This window comes from Spea bombifrons, chromosome 3 (assembly GCF_027358695.1).
Source record: "Spea bombifrons isolate aSpeBom1 chromosome 3, aSpeBom1.2.pri, whole genome shotgun sequence".
NCBI lineage: Eukaryota > Metazoa > Chordata > Amphibia > Anura > Pelobatidae > Spea > Spea bombifrons.
The window spans coordinates 40,188,651-40,206,357 of NC_071089.1; the positions used below are offsets into that span (position 1 = coordinate 40,188,651).

The 17,707-nt window shown below is 41.9% G+C and overlaps 1 protein-coding gene across 2 annotated transcripts in view; it reads left to right on the top strand.

The window, feature by feature from the left end:
• The window catches only part of AHI1 (Abelson helper integration site 1), a 263,073-nt gene that overhangs the window by 38,560 nt on the left and 206,806 nt on the right, over positions 1 to 17,707 (top strand). For both annotated transcript variants that reach the window (XM_053460103.1, XM_053460102.1), the window contains one exon: positions 4,772 to 4,954. In XM_053460103.1, coding sequence (XP_053316078.1) covers positions 4,772 to 4,954 — 183 coding nt within the window. The remainder of the gene's footprint in view (positions 1 to 4,771; positions 4,955 to 17,707) is intronic.

Consider the following 17,707-nt stretch of genomic DNA (forward strand, 5'->3'; position numbering starts at 1 on the left):
TAGCTTTATTCCCCAGTATGGTGAACCTATGGAGTATCTACCAACCCCTGTGAATCCTAATGCTCCTCAAACTCCAGAGGATGTTCAACTAAAGTCTGATGACCCTTCTGTGATGGACACTGAGGAGCCCATGCAAATTGGGGAACTCTGAACTACACCGGCCCTTAAAGAAAAAGCTAGAAGACGGACTAATGGCTTATGCTTTTATTGTGGTAAGAAGAGGCACTTTATCACATACTGCCCTACACATCCACCTCAGCCTCAAGTTCTTCATATTGGGACTGTTTGTCCGCCCTGTCATCTCTTCACATCACTCTGAGAGGCACAAAGGCCGGTGTCACAGCTATCCACATTTGGCTTCACAAAGGAGACCACTCAACCCTGGAGTATCTACTTCCATTGTTCCCCATGCACCTGCTACTGTGGCTCCTGACAAGCCTCTACATCATGTCCTAGAGGCAACTTCTTTGCTCCTATCTGAGACGCCTGTTTCTAATACCCTCACTGGAACTACTGTGGCAAGTACCAGCAATACCTCTTGTTATGCCAATGAAGCCTTACCACCTGACTGTATTTATGCCTCCAATGGCACCATAGTGCGCAAGCACGATCTGGAGGTATTCGAAAAGGCACTGAGCGCTAGGAATATCACCCCTGTAGACATCCCCAAGGCAAAAGAGGATACTGCTGGGGGGAAAGAGGTTATTCTTAATGGTGATGAGCACCCTCCAGCTGTGCCAGAGGCTGATGCAGTGGATTCCTACGATGAATGGGACTCCCTAACTGTTAGTGAATCTGACCTGGAGGATTATATTACTGCGGGTCGCTCTGTATAAGCCCAGAGGGCGTCTTTGAGGAGGGGGTACTGTCAGGATTCAGCTCCAGCCCTGCAAACTGCCAGACGTGGCCGCCCCTTTAAGAGGTCTGCCTGGAGTTGAACTCCTCTCCACAGCTTAATGTCTCGTTTATTTGTGTGTATCAATTTCATGTACCTTTGTCCTCTTTCCCTTATACATCTGAGGATCTTGGCTCTTCCCTCCATGCCCTGTGTTCCTTGCCTTGTTCCCTGTCCTTTGTGGCATCCTGTACCATGTATGTATTGTCTGGCTATGTGTATAATCCATGTTCTGTGTATTTATTAACCTGCCTTCCTCACCTGAAGCCTATGTCATTCACACCTGACCTAATGACCAGGCCTGGACACTCCCCTTTTTGTTAGGTGCCTTTGCATTGAAGTTATAGGACCGCTTTTGCTCTGGCCCTGTACCTGATTCTGACTTGTTCCTGGCTTCCTGTGTACCTGGTCCTGTGTTGTTCCTGCCTTCATCCCTGTCCAGTGGGCTTCCTGCCTTCAGCCCTGTCCAGTGGCCTTTCTGCCATACATATGTTTTCTTGCTAAGAGACTGTTTAACCTGTTAGGGATATTAATGAGACAAAATAGGCAAAACCAATATTTTATCACATACGCAAAATAACGACGCTACCAAATATTGTAGTACCACATCCACAATACTAATTTAAGGAGATACCCTATATTTTATCTCCGATCCTAAATCCTTTCAGATCGCCGAAAATTATAATTCAAATCAGATAGATATCACCAAGATAGTCAATCAAAAATATTTATTGTAAATACAATTTATAAAATCTATATATGAGTCAAACAGTGCATAATATAAAACACAAAGTTCTTAAAACATGTCAAAAATGAATCAATTCAAATGCAGTATATTATCGATAGTTATCAATATGAGTTACTACTTTATGAGTCTAACACATAATTAATTTCCATCCCACTCAGCAACCAAAAATTGATAATAATCAGGGCAGTAATAAAGATATCACTATCTCTCTAATATTAGTCCAACTAATATAACAAATTAAAAATAATTTAATTGTGTCTAAGAGTATTAGTGAAATTCCTAATAGATGCAAATAATATCAAACTTCATCTATAGGTAAAAATACCTTTTCATTATTGTTATTATCACGGGTTATAAGCTGCAGTCTCACAAGCCGTCATATACAATAATGCAATATAGTACTTCCCAGAAACAGGGAATTCTATACGAAGAAGACAAAATTCATCTCTATTCAGAATAATACAACAATTATAATTACTACCACTTGTTGCTGTTGTCCCACCGGTCCTTGTAGAAATTAATCCAGGTTCATTGGCAAGAAATTAAGTGGAAAAAGAATATAACTTTCTACCAGTTATATAGGTTAGAACTCAAAGTAACTCCAAGAGTGAAATATGGTGCCAGAATCTTAAGATTCCAATTCTCTGGGGTAAATTTGGTGAATAAGTCCGTCAGGGTCTGTCCATTTCAGGGTGCGATCTTAAGGTCTTTCTAAGGTGAGTTTTTTTCTTTTATTCAAGACATAGGCTTTTAAAGACGAGGCTTATTATCATAGCCTCCACCTCTTGATTGGAATTCTCCAATCATAACGGTGGGTTTTACCCATTATAATTAGGATTTCTACTCATATTTACACCGTTGTAATTTCTTAATTTACCTGTGAGAGACGCTCTGGTCTAAGAATTAACTTAAAACCATTACATATGTGTTTGGAATTTATCCTTGGTCACCCTTATCGCCAGGTGTTACTTCCTAGAAAATAACTCAGGTCTTGGTAGTCTTACCATGTATCCCCCATTCCAATTTACATTCCTAAGGATATGCAGTGTCTACTCCTTAACTTTCTCATGGAAGATAACATTAATTGTATCATATATACGCTGAAACATCATTATACATGAATACTCCTTTGTTCTCAATTATAGAGGGAACAAGGACAAAAAGAAATAATCACTACATGATTAAGTAAAATAAAATGGCTCTGACTCCATTTTGTGTTCATGTAAAATACAGAATATATGGAATACATGTTTTCTATCATAAAATATCTGACAAACCTGTACTTGCTTGTCCTGCCATAATATACAATACATAGCATTACCTGGAATTCTGCCTGTGGTATATTCCTTTGTGCCTGTCTGTCTTATCCTTCGGTTACCATGCATCGCCATGTGCAGACAGAACCCCAGGTATCCACTGCAATGAGGCTCCTACCCAACCTGATTACCTGGGCCCTGACAGCCCCACATTATAAACAAAGATCTGCATAAATATAAGGTATTATAACTAGACCTGCGTATCGCTACCTCAAAAATAGTACTAACGGTCAGAAAAATATCAGGAGAAGAAAATTACCACCAAGGCCATGCTGTTGATCATTTTTACAGAATAGCAAAACATTATAATCTTAACACTAAAAATCTTATGTAACAGAAAATACTAGTTCTCCATAGTTAAATCCTTAACCTTAACTTCTACTGAGGCCTGTTACAAATGTCTTCATGATTAACCCCTTCAATCCCCTATAGACGTACCGGGACGTCCAAAAAAAGCCTATTAAGAAACCCCTATGGACGTCCCGGACACATCCCTACCGCTGCACGGGAGATCAGGCTGTCGTTTGACAGCCTGGACTCCCCACTGACAGCAGAAGCCGTCATTGCCGGCTTTCTGCTGTCCGATCTCCTGTAACAGCTTCCGGCATGAAAGCCGGTAAGCTGTTTCATTGCAAACTGCCCGATCGCGCAGTTTCAAACGCGCGATCGGGCATTCCCCGGGGCATTCCCCGGAAGGTCATCGGAAGACAGGATATCCCATGCAGGGATATCCTGCCCTCTGATGAGGCACAGAGACGCTGCGATCTTTATGCAGGTCTGTGAGGAGGCAGGGGGATCGCGGGGAGGGGAGTGAGAAACCATGTCTCTTACTCCCCCTCCCGTCCTGAAACAGAAAAGCTGAAAAAATTTAATTCATTTAAAAAATATAAAACAAATCATTAAAATAATATAAATAATACTAAAAAAAAATTATATTGTGAGTTGTGATGTCATTGTGACATCACTGGCATGTTCAGGAGGTCCCTAGGAGTACCTCTAACCATTTCTGTGTAAAAAAAAAATATATATAAAAAATACAGAAAAAATTTAAAAAAAAATTACAAAAAAATATATAAAAAAAATTATTAAAAAACCTTACTTCCCATTGCCCTAGCATAACATCTAGCCAGTATAACCCTCCTGCCCCCGTTCACAACCCCCAAACCCGTTAAGCCATAGGCATAAAAATTATACAAAATTGTACACCTTAGTATGCTCCCTGGTGCTGGGGAAGTCTGGAAAATCCATATAAATTAGATATTCCTGAAATCAGGACACCTGAATTGATAAATTTGGAGGGGATTTTCCATCACTTTACTTAATTTTATGAGGATTCAGAGGGAAAATATAAAAAAAAAATAGTTTTTTTTTTCTAATCTTCGCTAGTTTTTACTAAATTTCTCATTGTAAATTTTCAGCTAATCATCCAACTATTGTATCAAAAGAAAGCTCTATCTGTCCTTGAAAAAACAAAATATAGTTTACATGGGTACACTATTCACAGGAAAGGAGAATAATCGCTAAACCGACATACCGCAAAAATGGCAAAAATGCTCCGGGCTTTGAGGTACCAAAAACCCCTGGGATTGAAGGGGTTAATTTGTACCTATATGTTAATGTATGTTTAAATATATATATATATATATATATATATATATATATACTGAAATATGTTTTGTTCCATGAATCCCTATTTTCATATTATATGCAATATATATTTTTATGAGAACTATCAGTTAGTTCTTACTTGGTAAATAATTTATTATTTATGATTCTCATCTATACTTTTTTTTTTTTTTTTTTTTTTTTTAGCTTGTTGGCACCAATGGAGTACTCAATGTTGACAGCAGATTACGTCTGCAATTGTATTACCCTCCTTCCCGATCTCGTATAGCTGCCAATACACGTGTTTATGAATGGTGGTTAAAATATCCCAGAAACCGTTATCCATCTACTCTCTATGTAACAGTGAAAGGTCTAAGGATTCCAGAAAACGTAAGACCTATTTTCATGAATGTTTATTTTTCTAATTATATTTGAATTATTAAACTATAGAAAATTTGATTGATCTCGATACTTGTGTCTTTCTCTTGGCTGTTTAAATGGACAACTTTATAGAAGGTCTTTGTATTTGAACATTACATTTCTTACATATTAAAATGTGTTTTGAAAACTGAATTATTTTACTGGTAGTTATATGAAATCAAGTCAAATGAGGTTTAACGGTAGGGCAGGAAATTATAAAATCCCTGAAACCTTGCCATTATCCCCAGTGCTTTTTCCTACCTGGTCCTGGGTAGGTGAGCATATATTCCCCTGTTTATGTTGAGTTCCAAGTGTTCCTGGCTCAGTTTCTTCTGGTTCATGAGGCCTTTTATTCTGTTATTATGGATCATTAATGTAATCCGGAGAGAAGACACCCTTTTCTCCAGAAGGGAATCCCACCTTTTTCCCCTTTGCAGGATAACTTCTGGAACTCTGTTCCACACCTAAGGTTGATGCGCCTGTGGCCAGAGCAACTAGGAGGTCGGCTGTTCCTTTGGAAGATGCAACTCATTTTCAGAAAAAGGAGACATTAAGGAAAAAGGGACTGCTACGAATGCTACGGAAGCTGCTAGCTTTACACCTGGCATTGCTGTGCACCATCTGTAGCTTGATCAGTTAGGATCCAGCTACAGCCATTAGAGGATGGCGTGACAAGAAGAGCCAGCGAACATGTTGTTCTCCATGGATACAGCAATTTTTGAAAGCTGTCTGAAGAGTAGGAAGTAAGAGAGGTTTGTCTGTCTTATGGAATGTGAACTTGGCCTTTTCCCAATTGACCCCTATACCCTTTAAACTTCTTGAGAAAGTGTCTGCGAACTTCCTCACATTAAAGACTGTTTTGCTTATAGCCCTTACTTTGGCCAGGCGAGTGGGAAATTAGAAGCCCTTGCTATGAAAGAACCCTCGATCTTAGATCTGAATCAGGAGATTGTTCTATGTTTTTTGTTCACATCTGGCAAATGTCAAGACGTCCCATCTGCACGCTATTGATGTCCATCAGTGTCTGCAAATATATTTGAAAAACTCAGCATCTTGGAGACAATCGTCTCATATCTCGCCTTTGCAGGCCCCAAGAAAGGGCCGAAAGTATCCAACGACATACTTGAACATGCCTTGATTAATGAAGAATAGACTGGAAGAGAACCTCCCCTTGGTTTTGTACACATTCTACAATGATCTCAACATCTTGGGCAGAGGCAACATATGTTCTGATACACCAAATGTGTAAATTGCAAAACATCCATTTCCCATTGAAATATATATAAAAAAAATTTGGGGGTCTGTTCTTTCAGCAGTTACATTGTGTTTGTAACAAATAAATCACACGTGGCATAAACATAATACCGTTAATGGCTGGTAACATAGTATTTAACACCAGGTTACACGACTCCGAGGTTCATTCCGCAGGCATAGTTAAGTCAACCTGAAACCACGTGACACACAAATCCATAGAGTATATATATACATCAAAACCTGATACTGTTGGTAAAAATTATACTTTGGAGGTCTATTTTGCAGTGTCAGAGAAAGCAGTTGTGGTATTTTTGTGATAAATCACACATGTGGAGTAAACATGATACCTTTAATGGGTTCTTCATGCATTCTTCATTGTAGAGGCAGTATGGGACAGTGTCCTTTTAACATTGTACACCTATGGAGAATTGTTAATAACTTGCAATTTTATTTAGCACCTCTTGATGTAGAATGTAGTACATCGTAAGTGATATGTTATCTTTTGTCCAAGGTGGGTACTCTATTTGCTTTTATTTAATTATTAGGATTACACACTATCTTCTCAATCCCTAAACTAGTGAATGGAGTTGTGTGGTCATGTCAGAGCAGATGTGTCTATATCATAGAGATTCTGTATGGTTCTGTTTGTATTCAAATTGTGGCTTCTGGAAAACTGGCTTGAGTGGTGGACTAGTTTGTGGTGAGAGTAACGGTAGTGTGAAATTAATTAAATGTATTGTGGAATTGCTGAAACTCCTGTTCAATGAAAGAAGGATTGAGGTTTGGTGTAGAGCCCTGTGCTGGACTATTTTCTTAATCCTGCCTGCTCCCGCTGAATTTTTGACCATTATCGTCTGCTCCCGCACCGTTTGTGTCCAATCCCGCCCGCTTGATCAAATTATATCACCTTTATATAAATGGCATTTGTTAATATCAAACCAATTAATTTCCAATCCACTCAGCAACCAAAATAAAACCCAAAAAGTAATAATCAGGGTGGTAACCAAAAGATCACTATATCTCTCTGTATGAGTCTGTATCAGTGTTACTAATACAATAATTAAAATAATGTAATAATGTCTAAAGAGTATTAGACATCATCGGTAGCCAGAGCCCAGAAGTTCCCAGGTATGGTTATGAGTTGCAGTCATATACAAAAATGTCATACTAGTTCCCCAAAGAAGGGAATAAATTCTTCTATATTGAAGTAGAAAAAATTCTCCAAACACCTCTATTCAGGATAATAAAGCCATTATATTTACCACCACTTGTTACTGTGGTCCAACTGGTCCTTGTAGATATCAATCCAGGTTCAGTGTGGGGGGGGGGTAACTTAAAGTGATATAACTGCCATAAATTTCCAATTTGCCAGAAGAATGTTAGATACTTAAAGTAATTATGAAAGTAAAATATGGTGCCATGATCTTGTGATCAAAATTAAATTACCTGGCACTCCTTTGTTTAAAACTTATAAAGACAGGGCTTATTACAATATTCTCCACCTATTGATTGAAATCCTCCAATCATAATGGTGGATTTTACTCATAATTACTAGATTTTGCTAATTACATGACGTAAAGTCATGATTTATAAAGATGCGGAGGCGCGTATTATGCATAACTCTTTCTTTAATTCCCTCAGCAGCAAGAAGGACATTTTTTTTTAAACCAATCACAACACACTCCTCAGTAAACACTCCCCCCATTAACCCCTTCAGGGGTTTTTTGGTACCTCAAAGCCTGGAGCAATTTTGCCATTTTTGTGAATAGTGTACCCATGTAACTATATATTGTTTTTTTCAAGGAGAGACAGAGCTTTCTTTTGATACCATAGTTGAATGATTAGCTGAAAATTTAGAATGAGAAATTTAGTAAAAACTAGCGGAAAAAAAATTCCCTCTGAATCCTCACAAAATTAGGTAAAGTGATGGAAAATCCCCTCCAAATTTATCAATTCAGGTGTCCTGATTTCAGAAATACCTAATTTATATAGATTTTTCATACTTTCTCAGCACCAGGGAGCATACTATAAGGTGTACCTTTTTGTATAATATTTATGCCTATGGCTTAACGGGTTTGGGGGTTGTGAACGGGGGCAGGAGGGTTATACCGGCTAGATGTTATGCTAGGGCAATGGGATGGCAATTTTTTTTATATATATATATTTTTTTTTACACAAAAATGGTTAGAGGTCCTCTTAGGGACCTCCTGAACATGCCAGTGATGTCACAATGACATCACAGCTCACAATATTATTTTTTATTATTATTTATATTTTAACGAATTTTTTATTTTTTAAATGAATTAACGTTTTTTTTCCCCCCTTCACTGTTTCAAGACGGGAGGGGGGGTGAGAGACATGGTTTCCCACTCCCCTCCCCGCGATCCCCCTAAACAGATCACACTGTGATCTCTATGCAGGTCCTCACAGACGTGCATAGAGATCGCAACGTCTGTGCCTCATCGGAGGACAGGATATCCCCTGCAGGGGATATCCTGTCCTCCGATGAACTTCTGGGTTACGTCAGCAGTGACGCAACCCGGAAGGGAATGCCCGATCGTAAGTATCAGACTACTGGCTTTAACAACTTGGTGAAGCACCAAGGGGCTGAGGATAGACCAAATGGCAGACAAGTGAAGTGCCATTTCGTGCCGTTCCACTTGAACTGAAGGACATTTTGATTCTGTTATAGGAACAGTGAGGTAGGCATCCTGTAGGTTGATCTTGACCATCCAATCTCCTACTTGCAGTAAATCCCGCAGGGAGTGAATCCCCTCCATTTTGAAGTGTCGATACACAACAAACACGTTCAATAGCCTGAGGTTGATAATGGGACAAGTTCCCCCTCCCTTCTTCGGGACCAGAAACGGGTTGCTCAGAAACCCCGGAAAGCACATAGGGACGGAAATTATCGCACCTTTGCTTGCCAGGGCCTGAACCTCTTTTGTAACTAGAAGTCCTGAGGGGAGACCTGAATGGTACCTGGCAACACTACCTGTCAAGGTAGGGATGTAAGCTCTATGTGGTAGCCTGCCACTGTCCGTAGAATCAATGCGTCCGAGGTCAGCATGGTCCATGAACTTAGAAAATACCTCAGTCTCCCCTCAACCTTTACCTGAGATCCCTGAGGTAATGAGTGTAGACTTACCGTAAGTGCGTCTTGACTGAGGAGGAACTGAGGAGCCTCTGGCCCCTCGGTTCTGCCAAGGACGACTCCTTTGTGGGAAGAAGGGAGTGGCTGGAGTCCGGGTCTCTTGAAAGGACCCTCTCAAAAAAACTGAGACCTCGGGAACCATGGACTGGTCCACGTTGATAACGGTCAGCCAGACGGCCCCTAACGAAAACCCTGGGCTGGAAGAGTCGCTTCATATTTGCCGGGGTCTTGTCCATGACAGTGAATGTTTGTACGAAGGAGCCCAACTCCTTCACAAAGCTATCACCGAATAGCATGCCTTTTGCCTTAGGGCCAGGCTTGGAGGTAGCCGATGCCACCAGCTTGGGCTCGATCTTAAGGAGGATGGCTTTACGCCTCTCCGTAGCCAGGGCCGTATTGGCGTTGCCTATTAGGCAGATAGCCCTTTGGATCCAGCCCTGAACTGACATAAGGTCCACTGGGGTATCACCCGAGATGGCGTTCTCAACCATCTCAAAAATCTTTGTACAGGGTCCTAAGACGTCCATCACCTTATCCTGACAGTTTTTAGAGAGTATTCCAAACCCTTTCCTGGGTTTCCATCCCGACTTCCCCAGGAATTGGCTGATCTTGGGATCAACCTCCAGTGTAGGGCTGCAACTAACTATTATTTTAATAATCGATTAGTTGGCCGATTATTTTTTCGATTAATCGGATAAAAAAATTCAATTTTTTTAAATTTAAAGTAATGTAATAAAAAACAATTTACACTTTCATCTGTTTATCACAATGGCATTTCTCTATTCACCTTCTTTTTTTACTGACATAATAAAAGCTAGGTTTTGATACAAAGTTATTAGTAAATATTAATTCATATGTTAACTATTTTTCATATTTAATAAAAACTATGAGAAAAAAGCCTTGTTTATATTTTCTTTTATTTACCAAACTGCCCATGTTATGCACATCTGACCCCCAGCTTGCCACTCTGCCCCCAGATATGCCTCCCCCAGATATATACCCCTATATGCCAGAGATTCCACTGTGCCTCCGATATGCCTTATACTCCTTATATGAGAGTGGTATGCAACTGAGCCCCCTGATATACCTTTTACCCCCAGATATGTCTGCAGGAGACCTTGATTCTCTGTCAGCCGGTGGGGGGTCTGCACGATGCGCACAGACAGCCTCTGTTACTCCCTTTCACTTCCGCTGGGGCTTCTACATTATGTGATGCTGGCGCTGCATCGTAGAAGCCCCAGCGGAAGTGGAGGGGAGAGACGGAAGTTGTCTGTGCGCATCGCACGGACACCCACCGGCTGACAGCGAGGGGAATCCAGGTCCCCTGCGGCGTTGCGGGGGATCTGGATTCTATTGTTATAATCCGATCTCTGAGGTCGTATTATATAAGGAGAGGAGTCTTTCAGAGCATTTGCTGTGAAAAACACCTTTTTAAAATCGATAAAAATCAATTCGACTAATCGATAATGAAAATCGTTGTCAGCCCTACTCCAGTGTGCTACACACCAGATCCGGGATGGTAGGCCTTGGGCATTCAGCCCTCAGTTTGCTATGAGTAGCTTTACCCAGGGGCTTACGCACTCTGGTAACCAAATATCTGGCAACGTGGTCTGTTGGGACCAGTCTGCCGAACGTGGGTGTTGGAGGTTGTCCGGGTCAAACAGAGTTTCACCCTGAGGATCGAGCAGGGTATACTCATCTGTAAGCGGGGTAGCCACGGTCATAGTCTGTGGACAAAACTCCACAAGGTGTCCTCTTCCGACATTAAGTCTGGGACCGACTCCTCTGACCCCACTGAAGCCTCCTCAGAATCATACTCGGAATCAGAGTCATCAGGTAAGGCTCTCGCCTTCTTCCACTTCCGTACCGTTCTTGCCTGGTACTGGGCTCTCTTGCGCGGTGGTAGCGCGCCATCTTTGACATGACCAGGCAGGGGTCATAGCATGTCTGGCTTTACAGGAGACCTTGCGGTCGGTTGCACCGGTCGGGTTTATGGTATCCTTAGCATTAATACCTGCCTCTGTGGCAGCATCAAGGGCAGCTCTCAGGGCAGATGTGATGGAGTCAGCAATATTAGATGACATGAGCCCCATAGCAGTCTCAATTGCCTGTGTGACAGACCTGGACATTGAAGAGTTCCACAGCTTTTTAGATAACACAGAGTTCATTAAGTCAGCCAGCTGATCTATAGTGCCTAGTGATGGTGGCTGTCTGGCCTCATGGGCAGACCCTGAGGAAGAAGAGGCAGCAGGGTGAAGAGAATCCCTGTGAGGCATATTGGCACATATGGTAGATGGGAACTATAATGAAAAAAAACCTGTAGGTGTAAAGTAAGGGGGGAACCAATTACTTACAGTACAAATAGTCTAAACAGTGAAAAGAAAAAACACTTGCTCCAACAAAATGGCCGCCGCACACTACTGCGCATGTGCGAAGGCCAAAAAAAAAAAAAAAAAACCCTGCGAAAACTGGCAGCATGGGAACAGGGGGCCTAAATATCATCAGAAAACAAACCACAAAGGAGCATTAACCACAACAAAAGATGCCTAGAATGGGGCACAACCGACCCCAGGTGTAAAACAGGCAAGGACAGACCAAAAAGGGTGAGTCACAGGGGAAATGAAAATAAATAACATAGTCTGACAGTGAAGGTCATATAGATAGAATAATCCTAAATCAATAGACCAAGTAAATACAATGGCACAGTAAGACACAAAAATTGTGCTACTTAACTGAGGGAAGCAGCAAGAAAGAGGAGGAGTGTATTGTTGCAGTCAGTGTTGATAATGGGAGGAGTGTTTACTGAGGAGTGTGTGGTTTAAAAAAAAAAAAAAAGTTTTTCCTTCTTGCTGCTGAGGGAATTAAATTTGCTGTCCCCTCAAAATAACTCAACACACAGCCATTAATGGCTAACACAAAAAAGGAAATTAACTACTGGTTGGGATATGTTATAAACCACCCAATGTTAATAATGATGAGGAAGAACAGCTGATTGGGAAAGCTACACATCTGGGTAACACGTTAATAGAGGGATAGAGGGACTAGTAGTTATGCAAGGGGGTTTAGGTTTTTGAACCTGTTAAATGAGACCTCCATGTCACAACTGGTACAAGCACCAACTAGAAAGGATTCTTGTCTGGATCTGGTGATAACAAACAATGTTGATGTTTTGTCTAACATTCAAGTGGGGGAGCACTTGGGTAATAGTGATCACAATATGATGTCTTTTGAAATAAACTAAAAAAAGAAATTGCCCATGGGGAATGCTAAAACATAATTTTAAAATGGCCAATTTCAATAAGATAAGGGCAGGTTTACAACCTATTGACTGGCATACTCTTTAGGGATAAAAACACTGAGAGAAAATGGAGTATTTTCAAAAAATATTAGCAAGGTACATTCTGTATGTACCACTAGATAATAAATATAAAAGAAACACATTGAAACCAATGTGGCTTAGTGGGGAAGTTAACCAGAAAATTAAAAATAAGAAAATGGCTTTTACAGCATATAAATCAGAAAAATCAGAGGCATCCTATATAAGATATAAGGAAGCCAATAAAGCATGCAGAAAGGTGATTAGATGGGCTAAACTACAAAATGAGAGACTGATAGCCAAAGAGAGCAAAACTAACCCCCAAAAATTCTTTTAAGTACATGGATTCTGGAAAAAAATGAAGGTGTAGGTTTACTAAAAACAGATATGGGAGTGTTGGTTAAGGAGGACCAGGAAAAAGCAAAAAGCAAAAACTTTAAATAACTATTTTTCCTCAGTAACTATTAAGCAGGAACCTATGGCAATGGATATACATATGACTATTGAAAAAAATGTGCAGTCAAACTGTGATTGGATGTCTCAGGACAAGGTGCTGCAGCAACTAACGAAAGTTAATGTCGACAAAGCTCCAGGGCCTGACGGTATTCACCCACGTGTACTTAAGGAGCTGAGTCAGGAAATAAGTGAACCTCTGTTTCTAATCTTCCGGGATTCTTTTCTTTCAGGAATTGTACCAGAGGATTGGAGGAAGGCAGATGTGGTTCCTAGATTCAAAAAGGGTTCAAACTCTGTGCCCTGAAATTATAGACTTGTGAGCTTAATTTCTGCGGTTGGGAAAGTATTTGAAGGCTTATTAAGGCATAATATTCAGGAATTCATTGGGAAGAACCGGATTATTAGCATAAATTAGCATGGTTTTATGAAACATAGGTCCTGTCAAACTAATTTAATTGCATTCTACGAAGAAGTAAGTAGAAGTGTAGATCAGGGTGTGGCAGTGGATGTAATCTACTTCGATTTTGCCAAAGCGTTTGACACGGTTCCACACAATAGGTTAGTATTCAAACTGAGGGAATTGGTCTAGATGTAAATTCTTGTTCTTGGGTAGAACATTAGTGATAGAGTACAGAGAGTTGTTATAAATGGTAAATTTTTATGCTGGACAAAAGTGGTAAGCGGTGTCTGAGGACCAACAGGGTTCTGTTCTGGGACCAATTTTATTCAACATATTTATAAATGACCTTTCAATAGGCATTGATAGTCATGTTTCTGTGCTTGCAGATGACACTAAGCTAGGTAAAGTAATACAGTGTGGAGGGGTGGGGTTTGGAGGTCGACCGAGTAGGACGCACATCGCAGGAGCTCCTCCAACTCTTTGCCTACATTTACCAATATAACTTTTTTGTCGTTTTCGGTCCTCTTTTTATTTGCTATTCTGTCGCCGGGATGTCGGCAAACAAACCGAAGCAGCTTATTACCGTGCCACCTACCTTCTTTGAACCGAAATCTCGGAGGAAAGCATCTTCTCGTGCTTTACAGACCGTCCGAGACGAGGCAGAAGGCCCGGATGCCCTTCTAGGCCCAGAGGTAGACCCATACCACGCTCTCCTCCACATATGAATCCTGAGGATGACAGTATCACTGTTACCTCCATGAAGCGACTTTTGGAGGAGATGCGGCAACACTTTAAATCTGATGTGTCTGACGCACTTTCTAAAATACACGCGGATCTCCAAGAGTTGGGCACCCGTACATCCTATCTGGAAGATAAGATGGACGAATTCACCTCGGCCCACAACTCGGTGGCGGATGCCTGCACATCTCTGCAAGAAGAAGTGGAGAGTCGTTTTAAGCTTAGCGACCTGGAGGATCGCTCACGAAGAAATAACCTCCGCATTCGGGGCATTAGCGAAGACGTTACTCCTGACAAACTTCGCACTTTTCCGACATGATACGGTCCCTCCTGGATATGCCGCCATCGGACGACGTCCACGTTGATAGGATCCATCGACTGCCTCGTCCGACAACGTTACAAGGTTCTCCGCCACGTGATGTCATTTTCCGGATTCACTTCTATGACCTGAAAGAAAAATTGATGCAAAAGGTGCGTCGTAAGCGGTATCTTCCTGACCAATTCGCCCATCTACAATTCTTTCAGGACCTCTCGCAATTTACACTTCGCCAACGCAGATCCTTCCTGCCGGTTACCTCCACTCTGTGCTCGCACAACATCCTCTACAGATGGGGTTTTCCCAGGCGCCTGTTGCTGACCAAGGATGGCGCAGCCTACACCATCAAGTCTCCGTCGGAAGGCCTGCGGCTCCTATCGGAGTGGGGCTTATCTGCCGCAACAGACACGTCCACAACGCCACACCCCGCTCCGGTCAGTTCACCATCACGGAGGTCTCCACCAAAACACCTGCAACGCGAGTGGGATACCGTTCCCCCCAGCCGATCTGCTTCTCGACCATGAGCCTGGTACCTGCTCTACTTACACACTTTTTCCGATACTTCTGGACTGTTTCACTATTTTTTGTTCACCTGGTAAACGTATTAACATTTTTTTTTCTTTTATTGTTGTGTTGGTCACTGAGAGTTGGAGCCCTCCCTGCTTTTGTGAGGGTATTTTCCCCCTACCTCCCTGTGTCCACGGTTCGTTGGTGTACACAGTCTGGGTCCCCCCCCAAGAAGCGTCCCTTTGCAACATGGGTCGCACTTTGTTTCCCCACTACATTCACCGTTGTTGGTTCTCGGTTCTTATATGCTTTATTATTATTATTATTTTCTCCTGGCATAGCTTTTTCTGGGGTACTTTTTTATGGTGTGCTTTCCCACTGAGGCAACATCGTCACCTGTATTTCTTGCCTTATTCCTTGTTTTGTAACATGTTTCTGCAGCAGCGAGCAGATTTTCTACACATTTTTGGTTTAATTTTTTCCGTAAGGTTCACCATATTTCTGTTTTGGACGCGGCTCTCCTTCGCATTATCTTTTGTGTTTCCTTTTCTGGGGGTCTGCGTTGCTTTCACACTACACGACACTTACCCGCTTTCTTTAGTAATGAGCTACTCTTCCGCACTTATCTTCTCCTCATGTGATGTCGTCTCTTAATATGCTATCGGTTAATGCCAATGACCTTAATACTCCACACAAACGGAGAATGCTGTATTCTGAGGCCAAAAAAGCTCATGCCCAGATTTTGTGCGTACAGGAGACTCATTTTAAAAGATCCAAACCAAATACTTTTTTTCCCGCTGGATTTTCCTTGGCATTTCCACTCCATGGCTAACACATGCAAAGCAGGTGTCTCCATTTTTATTTCACGCCGCCTTTCTTTCCAACTACTTAACATGTCTGCAGACTGCAGACCCCCAGGGGAGGCACTTGATCCTGAATTGTGTCATTAATTCTATTACTTACATGCTGGTCACGTTCTATGCCCCTAATACTTCACAACTTCATTTTATTAAGAAATTGCTAGCTAAGATTGATTCCTTTAAAAAAAGGTTACCTTGTCCTCTGTGGCGACCTTAATGCTGTTCTCGACCCTACCCTCGACACATCCACTGTTCCTTCGGGTAGATATGGTACTCAAGTGCGGTCATTAGCCACGTCCCTTACTTCAGTTTTTCACTCTTACCAGCATTATGACCATTGGCGCCTCCGCCACCCTTCAGAGAGAAACTATTCCTTTTTCTCTGCAGTTCACAAGTCATATACTAGGATTGAGTTTATTTTTGTTGATAATTTTTTGTTACAATCGATTAGGGACTGCTCTATTAATTGGTCCGACCATGCACCTGTACATATATCATTCAATACTCCTTACCCTTTTACGGGCAAAGGCTCCTGGTGCCTTAACAACTCCCTACTTACCAATTCCTCCATCACTACCGATATTCACTCGCACTTAGACCTTTATTTCCAAGAAAACATAGACTCAGTCACATCTATCGCCACACTCTGGAATGCCAAAAGGCGGTGGTGCGAGGTAAATTCATTAGTATCGCATCTCACCTCAAGCGTGAACGTGAAAAGGAAGGCAATACAGAGGCTCTCCTCCTTCGCTTATACGACCTGGAAAGGCTTAATAAACAAGCCCCTTCTCCCCTCTCTTACCTCTGAAATACAGGTTGTTAAGACTAAACTGGCCACTATACAAGCACATCGCTCCGCTCACATGCTCTTACGGCTCCGCCAACGTTTCTATTCCAAAGGCAACAAGGCCGACACTATGTTGGCGAACAAACTCCGTCATTTGTCAGCCCTGTCGCGTCCCCAATTTATCCGTTCTGCTAGGGGCTCGCTTCTTCGGAATCCTTCCCAGATAGCAGATGAGTTTGCTTCTTACTACACCTCTCTATACAACCTCTCTAGTGACAAGGACACCCCACAACCTTCTGTTGATGCTATCAACGCTTGCCTTGACTCAGTTGCTCTTCCTAAGCTCGCTGACGACATGTTGCGTAGTTTAGAAGCCCCTTTGGACTTAGATGAACTTCGTGCCCCTGGACCTGATGGCTTACCCAGTTATTACTACAAGACCTTTTTCCCGACCTTAGGCCCGCACTTGTTGACCCTTTTCCAATCTTTCATGTCTGAGGGTCGTATCCCCAGGGCAATCTCCATGCTCATATCATAACGATCCCTAAACAGGGCAAAACCCCTGATCGCTGTGCCCACTTTAGACCCATTTCATTTCTTAATTCTGACGTTAAACTGTATGCTAAGATTCTTGCCAATACACTCTCTCTTTTTCTCCCCTCTCTTCTACACTTGGACCAGATGGCCTTTGTTCTCCATAGGCAATCCGTCGACAACACTTGTCGGTTTATTTCTCTGTCTTGTGATGCCTCTCGTAATCGGACCCCCGGCCTCCTAATCTCCTTTGATGCAGAAAAGGCCATCGACAGGCTACACTGGCATTTTCTCTCGGCTGTACTTCGGAAATTTGTCTTTTCCCCTTATTTGATTTGCGGCGTTATGGCACTTTACTCCTCTCCTTCGGCTTCTGTCAGTTTCTCCAGGTTTCTTTCCTC